Below are 12,693 nucleotides of genomic sequence, written 5' to 3'. Positions count from 1 at the left end.
AGTTTCCTAGCAAAAATATTATCATTCTTGGAAGATGCAATAAAACATAGATCTCTAGAAAGAATAAATTTATTTTTTACCTCATCATTAAGATGATATTCCTTGGTGATATCTAAATACCTTGAGAATCTGCACTTCCAATTCCTTGCATCAAGCTTTCTTGTTCATTGGGAATCAAGGCATAGTAAGTGCAATCAACCTCAAAATTAATTACCAAAGTTATGAAACTGTACCACATTTCATAAGGAATCTTATATTAAAGCATGAGATAGAAAATTATTTTTCACATACACTAAAAATAGAATCACATCATCCCAAAAAATCATGTTAACATTTTTTAAAAAGATCATAGAACAAATATTATTTGAAATAGTCTTGTTTATTCTTTCAGCTACACCATTTTGTTGTGGATTGTATGGAATTATGATCTAATGTTGAATCTCATTTTGGAGAAGATAGTTTTCAAATTTGTTAGAGGTCTATTCTCTTCCACCATTAGTGAAAACAAAGCAAATATGGGATTGTTATTCATTGTAAATCCATACATGAAAATTTATCAAAGTTTAAGAAGCTTGAGATTTCCTTTTCAACAAGTGCACATAACACATTTTTGTGTAACCATTAATAAAAGTAGTCATATATTTATTTTCATTAGTTCAAGTATCATGAATAGGGAACACAAATTAGAATGTATTAGTCCAAGTTTCCTACATGGTATAGAAGTCGAATCATGGAAGGGTTATTTTCTATTCTCTCCAAGGATACACACGTCACATTACTTCAATTTCCTAGAAATATTAGGAAAACTAGAAACAACATCCTTTTTCAATGAAAAAGGCTATCATAATTAATATGTCCAAATCTAGGATGTCATAGAAGACTAGATAAAAATGTACCTTCATTTTGATGAGAGATGCATAAGAAATATGGGTGTAAGCATATGTCCTTTTCAACTTCGATATAACTTCATTCTCCACTACATTCCTGGCAAACATGCTGACATTTTCCTTCCTTATTTCTACTTAACCATCAAAGATATGAATAGAGTGACCTTGCTGGCGAATTTGCATATGTGACAATGGATTTCTTCACAAGTCTCAAAGATAGAGTATATCTTGTTGAAGAAAATCAAGAATTCTAGGGATTTTAATCCTAATGGTGCCAAATCTCAAGGGTGTAATATTCGATTTATCTACAAAATACAATGTCCTATCTACATTATCATTGAAGTCTTGAAAGAAGTCTCTAAAAAGGTCATATGAGATGTTTCTCATGTTTCAAGAAACCATGCATCTATCTAAGAAGGTAATGAAATGTGAGACAAATATTTAGCTACTCCAATATTTCAATGGTAAAGAATATAATGAGTAGATTCAAGCAATTTACATTTTGATTGATTTAGTGTTTTACCACTATCTTCTTTATGTTCTTGTTTTTCTTTCATATTCTCCCAGGGGATTGTGCATGTTGATGTACCATGTCCATCTCTACCACAATGAACGTAATGAATATCAAATCTTACTCTTTGATTATTTTTACCCCCAACCTATGTAATTCTTTCTTCCACGTTCTCTTTTACTGCCACTTTCTGTAGAAAATGATGTGATTGATAGTTCCGTTTCTTATCAAGAAACATTATTTATTTAGGAGGATGAGCTACTATCTTCCTCTTACCAAAATATTTCTTTCATTCTACAATTTTATCCATCAAAGGGTCAATTGTAATGGATGTGAGTTGGCCACTATCTTGGAAGGATTCAAGATAGTGAGAGTATGGGTAGAGGGCATATATGAAGGCTAGGAGAGGAATGTATATCTTCATTCTAATGGCATCTATGTCATGCATGATGGCTCTAATTTCAAAAGCTAGAGCCAAGGGATCATCATATTACAACTCAAAGTTGAAGAGTTTGACCATGAATTATATAATCTCTAATTATGTGTTTGAGTCATATAGGTCTTTCATCTTACTAAATGGAGCATAAGAATATGTAATAAAAATTGTATGATGACTCTCCTCTTTATTTATTAATGTAGTAATCAAGGAATAAGGTTTTTTGTTCTTATGCTTCCATATGTCTACCTTCTTGTTTGATGTATGCTTGTTAGGTGTGTTATACCTTTCCCTTTTAGTGGAAGCTTCTCCTTCATAGATACCATACCACAAGTCATTGAAAATGAGGGTGTGCTTGGTCTTTTGGTAACATTCTTTGTAGTTCTCCTTAATAGTTAGAACCACACCTATAATCAATATGAGAGAATGGATTATTGGTTCTTGTTCTAGTATTCTACAAGATACTCATGAGACCTTGAGGACTAGCATAATTTCACATAAGAAATTCAAGTACTGAAATTTATAAATGGGAAATCAATCTCCAACGTAGGAAAGAGAAATCATAATAAAATCTTGTAAAATGATTGAAAGTAGAATAACTAATCAATGGTTTTTTTACTGAGGGATAGCTTTATAGACCCCATGGTGGGTGCCACATTTATATTTTATTCTCAATTCCAATTACCATGACAACATTCTATGGAAAAACCCCAACATCTATATTGTGTATAAGATTGAAAATGAATATTTGATCCCATTGGCATCATGATTATCTATCTCATTCAAGTTTAGGTCAAGAGTTTGAGTTTGGACATGAGATCAAACTAAAATCATTCACTAGCAAAAAATCATTGAACCTCTTGCACAATGAACCTATGATACTTCTATGCATCTCGTCACTAACATTTCATACTTCCACATACCACAACCATAACAACCACTACGATTGTGATCATATGGCATAAGATGAAGGGAAAGTAGGATTTGATTTAATGAGAAAAGAGGCCTTTAGTAGAGAAGAAATATACTTGTATTTATTGCATCAACAATACGTATTGGAGAATAATGAGGTTAAGGAAGAAGACGATGAGGGAGTTGAAAATGATGTTAAATATGGAAGAGTAGTACTTTGAACATCTCAATGATGAAGAGGAGGACAAGGAATCTTAATGGACTCATGGAGATACTCAAGTGGTTGAGTAAATGGATAATGGGTGTAGGATGAAGAGAAACCATTCTTAGTGATAGTGATGGAAAATATTAGATACCAACTATAGAGCTCAAAAATAACGTGGTCCATTATAGTTTGGAGGAGATAATAGAGGAGTTAATACTCCTTTGATGAAACTATGAGAGGTCGCTCCCAAATCGAATGCTTTTTCTCTTAGAGTACAATTAAAGTTATACAACTTAAGTGATTATTCAGTTCATTATCCAAGAGTCGATTTATCTTCATATTCCTAATCCTTTACAAATTTTATTTCCATGACAAAAATATCAAAGTATTTTGTCCAATATGTTTTGGCCTAATCATTCAAACATTTACCACCTAGGAACTCTTAGAGTTGTAATTGAGGTCTGACAAATCTTAATGAAAGGTTATAGTAATATATTCTTTCTTTGTTAATTTAGATGAATCCTTCAATGTAGTACCTCAAATAAAACTTTAGAAAGTGATTAATAAAGTAGGAATTCTAGTGGAGTGCAGAGAAGCTAATTTTCATTTATATGAATATGTTACTAGAAAATCAAAGTTCTTGATAAATGATAAAAACATAAAAAATGGAATTTGAAATTAATGACAATATTGTGGTAAAACAAGGATGTCCTCTCCTTTCAACATCATTTGACATATTCATAGATAAAAAAGAATGGATAAAAAGAAATATACATAGAATGTTATTCCTTTCACTTAAGTATATAGTGTTTTGTTATTGGAAAAACTTATCTTTATGGGCATAACAAATTTTATTTCAGAGAGGTATACCCATTTGTGATGAGTAAATGCACAAGCTTATGGATTTTCTTTGATTTTTATTTTGGTCAATTTCATTTACAACTTTACATATGTATTCATGGTTTTAGGTATAGCACTTGTTTTTTTCTATAATTCTTCATGACCTTAAATAATACATAATGCATGTAATGATTTTTCTATTTCAATTTTCTTTATAAGTTCCATTTCAAACACTTTACGTATAACACTTTACGTATAACATTTTATGTTTCCATCTTCTTCATAAAAACATTGTAAATGGCTTAATCCAATGTTATGATGATTTCTTCATGACAACATTGTAAGTGGCTTGATTCAACCTTCAATCCATGTTCTCTTATCTTTTTATTTCCTACGTGGTTCATCGTGACGTGGCTTGATTCAAGCTTCCATGTTTCTTTTGCATCATGCATTAGCTCTCATCTTATTTTTTCTTACGTAGTTGATGGTTACTTGCTAAATGGATAGAGTATTATTTCCAGTAAATTTACTGGAAGAGATCACTTCCCTGACTCAAACACTGAATTTAACTCTCAAAAATGTCAAGCAAATTGAACTCATAACTTTCTAATAATAAAAATACTTAACAATAAAATACTTAGCTAACCCTCGAAATTATTATAGGCTAACTCTGGTTAAAAAATTGTTTGAAAGAAAAAAAATTAGGTCTCAAGCCATTGACATATAACCTTTTATGTTCGAGAAAAATTGTTTACATGGAAAAAAAATTTAAAATTGAAACGTGCAATAAAATAACTACCAAATGCAAAATGTGTGGACAATTCTTTTTGCCGTTTTAGTGGAACGGTGTAAAACGTGCAACGAAATCACTGCAATATTGTTGACCCCTCTGGATAAATTGACTATCGTTTACAACTCATTGCCCATAGAAATCTTGGTTACAACTTAGCACGCCCAATTCGTGAAAGCCTCTGTAATGATGTCACAAATTTGTCTGATTCTAGATTTTTTTGGGTTGAAATCTGGAAAAAAAAAATTAAAATAAAAAATAAAAAATTTGAATGTTGAAGTGTTTGAATCAATTAAAAAATTTGAAGGTTAAAGTGTTTGGATGGGTTTGAAGGTTAAAGTGTTTGGATGGGTTTTGATGAAGTGTTTGAATCAATTAAAAAAATTGAACGTTAAAGTGTTTTAATGGGTTTTGATAGTAGAAATAAATTAATCACTGTTAAAGTGTTTGGATGATTTTGATGAAGTGTTTGAATCAATTAAAAAATTGAACGTTAAAAAATTGAACGTTAAAGTGTTTTAATGGGTTTTGATAGTAGAAATAAATTAATCACTATCAAGAAATTAGAAAAAAAAACTTGTGCTCAAATTTTCAAAAATTTCTACTAAATTTTATGATAATCTAACCAAAATTTCTATAAATTCTTTAAACTACACTAAGAAAATAGCACGCCATGAAATCATCTTCTAACAGTTTTCGTATTTAGTTTCTAATTTTTCTGTACCATACGTTTGGATACTGTACCGAATCTGGAAGTAAATATCAACACTATTTAAAGCCAACAAAAATTTGGAATAATCTAGATATAATGTCTGTAATGTACATGGCCATTTTAGCTTATTGTGCATTCCAAATTTGAGTCATTTTTGCTGGCCATCTCTCGAGAAATTTTCATCTCTGTTAAATTTTCTGGAGTATTTTAAAATCTATAATACAAAGTTACGCTCAATTTTCTTACTAATGTGATGATTAGAATATCCAATCAATTTTCACAGCTGTATATATTTTTTCCTTGCCCACATCAGTCAATGATGACCATTGATAGTGGTCACTGATTGGATTGAGTGAACTTTTTCCAGGGAAAAAAATCCATAGAATTGGATTGAGTGAACTTTTTCCAGGGAAAAAAAATCCATAGGTTATCTATTAAAAATAAAAAAACCGATACTGTGGACATTGGACGAACGAGGATGAGGTATAGTGGGCACAGGGCACTCGGTGGATTGAGTCATCTGCATCCGCGTTTGGAGTCTTTCATTGCGTTTTCCGCAACCATCTCGATTGTGGACGGCTTCTTCCTAAATGTGTTATTATATTACAAGGATAGACCTCATCCTCATCTTATCAGATCACACCAACTACCCATTATCCCTATCTTCAGGGTTTCCCCTCGCATACTCTCACAGGCTTCCTGTTATCGCTCTTTCGCACATAAATCCGTTACTATTCCCTTCAATCAGGTGAGCGCTGAGAGGAAATAAATAGATCGATTAGTAGAGAACAGTGGATTAACTAAAGCTTGAAATCAAGAAATAGGAATCAATGGGGAATCATCTATGCTGTGCTAAACCGTGCAGAACCACCGCGGCAGCGAAAGTTATACGGTGGAGCGATGGTGGCATTCAAAAATTTGGGGAGGCAATTAAGGTGGGAGAGCTTATGGTGGACAATCCCCAACAATTCGTGTGCAATTTCAGTGATCTCCAAGCAGGGCGTCGCATCGCAGCACTCCGTCCTGAGGAGGATTTGGCGTTGGGGGGCGTCTATGTTCTTCTCCCAATGCAAAAATATTTGCGGTGTGTACTATCGTCTTCTGACATGGCGTCGCTTAATTTGTTAGCATCCCAATGCAACTCGGCCCTTAGAAAGCACTCCTGTAACTCTAGAGTCTTTCCAGCCGTTGGCAGTGGCCATTTATGTGAATTTTCTTCAAACAATGGCAGTGCCGAGAAGACAAATCAATTGCAAACAAAATTAAAAGATGGGTTTGTGGTGCCAAAGTTGGAGTTAAATGAAGATGAAGACCAACCGACAGAGTCGGGGTTGGGGTTGAGCCAGCACAGGGTACGCGGTTTTAGGTATTGGAAACCAGTGCTTGAGACGATAAAAGAATCCCCGCGTGTTTGCAAGTCCTAGAATCGCGGAATATCCCTCACAACGTGTTTTGGGAATTGAAGTTCCAGTTTCAGTCCATTTAACATTAACATTAGAAATTGTGGTCTCCTCTTCCATCGTGCTTTCACATATGAGAAATTATGTAGCGAAGATTGCGTCCATGCAACCACCGAGCTATCCAAACCAAGTTCCCAGACATTGCAAGGTTTTGGGCATGGAGTTGGTCCACACTGTAATCTGGACAAACTAAAAATGAAGATTCTTCTTAATTTCGTAATTGTTTCGTCAATGGATCATTTACTTCCTATTTAAATATAATTTTTTTTTAATAATTTTTTTTTTTTCACTTTCAATGATACTCACCTTTTTATGTAAATGTATTTTATTTATTTTTTTAACAAATTATTTTTATTTTTATTTTTAATTATAATTGTATTTTGGAGTTGTCTTTAGTGAGATTTTTTGGAAGTTTTTCCAGTGTAGTTTTTCTAAAATCTGGTAGCAATTTATTGAAATCACAACTTTGATCGGTAAGACCTACACAATCAACGTGCTCTAGGCGCTTTTCAAGATGTTGAATCCATATATAGTCAAAAAACTAGTTTAAATAACACAAATCAAAATTTCACTCCAAAATTTTCAACGAGATTCTTACACCGAAAAATCCAAAAAATTGCAATCAAAACAACTCTGCGTTTTTTAACAACGATTTTTAATTATACATTTTTTCAAACATTAAAAAAAATGTTTTCAAGTATTTCCCAATTTATTATTTAAAATTTAAAATTCAAATAGTAACAGTTAGTTCTAAAACCTAAAAATTAACATGTTTATGCTAATGACTTAGTGATGTCAATTATATTATATTTATATAAGAATTATATGATATTTATATAACAATTGATGATGATGATAATGATGATGATGGTTAACGTCCACTGAGACCAAACTTTGGTTTATCAAACCTAAAGAAAGGAATTACTTAGTTTGATTTAAGATTTTATTCCTATGCTCAAAAAGCTTGGAGAGAAGCCTCCCGAGCTCACTGTAATTTTGACAACGTAAAAGGCTAGGAAGGTCAGTATTGCAACAAATATTTTGAAACTGAGATCTAATCTAATGTGGTTGTACCTGGGACACTTTAAGAGGAAGTGATTTTCACTATGGAGCTCATGAGAGTTCGTTCTAATCTTGGCTATATTAATTTTCTTCTTTGAGCTAATTAAAACAGAGATACTTTTGATCTTCTAGGGTGGGGTTGATGACCTCTTTATAATATCTTAATTTTGTTTTAGCTGCTAAATCTTTCTCACACCACATTTTTTCTTTGAACTTAGACGTAACAATATTTTTAATGTTATTAATGTTTTGTAATGCAACATTCCTGTCGATCTCCCAATGGTTTAACCAAGCCCTGGTGTCTTGATACCAACCTCGTTTGAACCTTAGGTGGTTTCGGTTGTAATTTAAAGCTACTTTAAGAAGTCCATGGTCTCCTATGTTATTGAGTTTGTGCTTGTACAACAGAGAAAGGCTTCTATAAGGAGAATAGGATAAGGTGTGTTTCTTTTAATTTTGCGGTTATACGTTATAAAATGCTTCTGATTTGCTCAATCTTTCTCAAGGATTCTCTAGAAATGATACAACCCCAAACCTCACATCCATATAAGATAACCGAAGTGACTAAAGTTTCAAAGAGAACTTCTTTCTATCCCACATTAGAAGGTTTGCCATTTTACAATTATTTTCAAGACCAAAATAAGCTTTCCATCCCCCATTAATCCTTTTCTCCATGCTATAGTTCCAGTTGAGCTTGTGATGAATATCAATTCCTAGGTACTTGTAGGAAGACACTTCCTCCAAGTTACTATTGTCATACATAAAATTAATGCAAGTGTCCTTTTTGGATTTGATAATCATAACTTTTTTTTGTCAGTGTTAACAATCATACCCATGGTAGAGCAGAAATCTTTAAGAGGTATAAGTTGCTTATCAAGATCAGATGGGCACCTTGTGAGAAGAACAATATCGTCAGCGTAGAGAAGAAGGATGATGATTGTCCTAACTAAGATCATGCTAGCACATCCTGCTTCCTCTAAATAACCTTCTATCTTGTCTATGTAAATGCCAAATAGGGTAGGGGAGAGGGGGCAACCTTGTTTAACTCCGATATTACACTTAATATCTTTCGACCATCCCTCATTACTCTTTAACTTGGCAATCACATTCTCGTATAACCTTATAGCAGCAGCTCTCAACTCAAAAGGAACCTTTAGCTCTTCTAATATGTTCCAAATGTTGTTTCTAGGAACTGTATCAAAAGCATTTCTAAAGTCCACAAAGCAACAAAAGAGTTTGGATTTATCATTGTGGCATTCGTCCACAATGATCCTAAGTGTAACGAGGTGGTCTGTTGTTGAGTGCTACTTTCTAAAATATGTTTGGCCTTTAGCCCTCTTACCTTCACTTTCAAGCCATATGCTCAACTTCCTTTCCAAAATAATATCATATAACTTGGCTAGGAGAGGGCTGATCATAATTGTCAGATAATTAGAGGGGTTATTTTTATCCCCACTTTTAAAAATAGGGATAATGACGCTTTGAGTCCATGGTTTAGGGAACCCTTTCTTGACCACTTGATTGGAAAGCTTGTGAATGTGGGGGACGAGGACAAGACCTCCATTTTTAAGACTTCCACCTGGTAACCTTCAATGTCCTTAGCTTTCCCATTAGCCAGGTGATTAAACTCAAAATGAATGTCTTCTAATGAGAAATTTTATTTTGTTGTGAGCAGGGTTTCAAAGTTGTCCATGACATTTGGAGATTCATAAATCTTTTTAAGATAGGAATTCTAGTAGTGTAAAGAAATTTTATTATTATCTTTAGTTTTCCTAGTTAGAATCTGCCTCGAGAATTTCTTAGGAGCTACCTTATAGAGGTGTAAGAGATTCTCGTCTTTTATGAATATACTACCTTTTTTCCTTTTAGTTAGGGCTTTGTATATTTTTATCTTGCCAATTTTAAGAGATCCATCAACAACTTCCTTAATTGCTCTCCTCACACTTTTACAATCTTTGTCATACCATGGGTTGGTTTTGCTATTTCTTTTATTACTTGAAACTTCAATTGAGAACTTGTTAATAGAATATGAGAGGGTTGTAATAAAATTATGATAGATATCTTCTATGTTGTCTATACTAGATAAAGGAAGCAAATTAGTTTTTAATTCATTTAGAAAGAGATCTTTTTTATTTCTATATTCATAATCCTTTTCTTAATAGATGGAAATCTAGTCTGAAAAAGAAAAATAGATTTGATATTATTTTTAATCTCAAAAATTATAAATTTATAAATTAGAGCAAAAATTAATATTATTTAATATTATGATAAAAACAATTTTATAACCATATAAAATTACCTACCGAAATCATAATTATATTAAAAATGATTTTTATTTTTATTTATTAGTTTTTTTCAACACCAAAATTATATTACTCTATAATTATTTTCCAAATTTAAATAAAGTTTCTATCATTTACCCATCATTTCTTAACACTATGTTATCAAGTGAGCTTGTAATTAAAAGCCACTCTAACATCTTTGGAAGAGTTAAATACGGAAAAATAGAATAAGTGACTTTGTTGTTCCTAACCGTTTTCTTATTAGAGTAATTATCAGAAATAGTTGATAAGTCAAATAAAAAAAATGTTTAATAATGTTAACTTACATGTCAAGATTAACTAGTTTTAATCATAAAACAAACATTTTGAATTCAAAGAATGAGTATTCTCACTATTCAAATCAAATTAATCCAACCTTTTTCTTCCAAGAATACAAGTCAATAATTAATATAAATATTAAATATCAAAATATCAGTGGCTATATTGCAATTGATTATTTTTTACAATCCATCATTAATCAGTCTCAACCTTTACTTTTTCATAGAACTATTTCTAACTTTCCACTAAAAATGGAGTACGAAATTTTCATACCAAAATATTAAATCAATATACAAAATTGATTATACTATGTTCTAACTATAATTTTAAAAGTAATAAAAATATCTTATAATTCAATGATAGCTTTTAAATTTTATTTTTTCCTATTAATTTTAGCCCATTCATTTTTCCCTTTCAAAAATATAATAAAAAAAAATAAGTTAAAACGAATTAATTATAATAATTTTGTAATTATAATTTTAAAAGTGATTTTTAACCTATTATTTAAAAAAATATAAATATAAATATTTTAATCCAATTTTTAGGTAAATTTTTATTATTATAATGTAAAGAATATTGATAGAAAAATATTTTAGATATTTAACCACATATATATAATTTATATATATGAATGATGATGATTAATGTCCAGTAAGGCTGATGAGGTCTATGAGACTTTAAGAAAATAAATTAGATGAGATTTTTTAAAATATTATTTCTATAATCAAAAGGAAAGGAGGGTAGCGTTCTGACATCACTATAGTTATCGTGGTTAAAAAAGTCAAGAAGGTTAGATTTCTGGCAAATGTTTTGGAAATGAGAACCGATGTGATGTGAGTGAGAATTGAAGATGTTTTTCATCTTCAATTCTCTTAGTGTCATATCCCTAACAAATTATTTCTTTCCATGGTTTTTTGGGGATAAACCAATGCCCATTTTCAGTTCGAAGCTCATGGGAGTTAGTTCTTATCTTGGCAATGTTCATTTTCTTCTAAATACTAGTAAAGAAAAAGAGATAAATAGGGTTAGGGATAGGGGGGTTGACCACCACCTTATAGTACAATAGTTTCCTTTTCCCTTCAAGCTTTTTATCATCCCACAATTTGTCCTTAAATTTGGAAGTGATAGTATTTTTAATATTATCTCTATTCTCTAAGATGACCTACTTCTTTACCCCACAATAGTTGAGTCATACCTGGGCATCTTTGTGCCAACCTTGCTTGAGTTGCAGGTGGGATTTTGGCTAGGGATAGAAGAAATTTTGGGGAACCTCTTGGTTTCCATCTTGTGAAGCTTCTTCTTATACATCAGATAGGAAACACAGTTATGCTTTCAATGGGGGAAATCCTAGCTTCAGTAAAGAAGATAAGATAGAGAGTATTAACTTTAATCTTGAGGTTGTAGGTTATGAGTTGTTTTTGGATCATCTCTATCCTCCACAATTCTCTCTAGATATAGTGCAACCCCAAATTTATTCTTATAAAAATATAGGGGTGACAAGAGTTTCAAAGAGGAACTTTTTTTTACTCCAAACCCAGAGATCAATAGTCTTAGAGTTCTCTTCAAGCTCATAATAAATTTTCCAACCACACATGATTCTTTTCTCAATGTTATGTCAATACCTAAGTATTTGTATGAAAAAACTTTCTCCAGACAATTGTTATCATAAATGGAATTATCATAGCCAATCTTTTTAAATTTAATACACTTTATCAAAAAAAATCACAAATTCTAATTTATCATAAATATTTACCCCATTAAACATACTATTTTATTATATATATAATTTTCAAAATCTTACTAGCTTTATTCTATTAAGTTTGGATATTTAATTTTTGATTTTATAGAAAAAATTAAAATGATACTTATATAAAATGTTTTATTGTAATGTGATATTGAATATTTTAAATATTATATTATTTATAATATATATATATATATATATATATATATATATATATATATAAAACTAACTTTTCGTTTAATAAAAAAATCTATAGTTTAAAATTTTAAAATAAAATTATATAATATATTTTAGATTATATTAAACAAATAATAATTGATAGCAAAAAATTATAAATAAGATACCACTTGTGGGGAAACCATATTTTTCAATTGCTTACTTCTTCCTGATCTCCTTAGAATATCAAACCTCACAGTATAAAAGAAACCTCACATTATAAATACAACTCATTTATGTCAAACCTCACATTATAAATACAACTCATATTTTTTTTGGGTCATTTTCATAAAGCATTATATATTATTTGATATTAAT

General features: G+C 31.0%; 1 protein-coding gene across 1 annotated transcript; it reads left to right on the top strand.

Moving 5' to 3' along the window:
- Positions 1-5,929: 5,929 nt before the first annotated feature.
- LOC149177943 (uncharacterized) lies at positions 5,930-6,734 on the top strand. The gene has a single exon (XM_089423495.1). The coding sequence runs from the start codon at positions 6,124-6,126 to the stop codon at positions 6,715-6,717; it is 594 nt and encodes a 197-aa protein (XP_089279621.1). The 5' UTR covers positions 5,930-6,123; the 3' UTR covers positions 6,718-6,734.
- The last annotated feature ends 5,959 nt before the right edge of the window (positions 6,735-12,693 follow it).

This window comes from Pinus tabuliformis, chromosome 4_1 (genome assembly GCF_031772625.1).
Source record: "Pinus tabuliformis cultivar Carrire ecotype Pingquan chromosome 4_1, CPIR1, whole genome shotgun sequence".
NCBI classification, from domain to species: Eukaryota; Viridiplantae; Streptophyta; class Pinopsida; order Pinales; family Pinaceae; genus Pinus; species Pinus tabuliformis.
The sequence above is the reverse complement of the archived record's forward strand: the minus strand, read 5'-3'. Positions and strand labels throughout refer to the sequence as shown.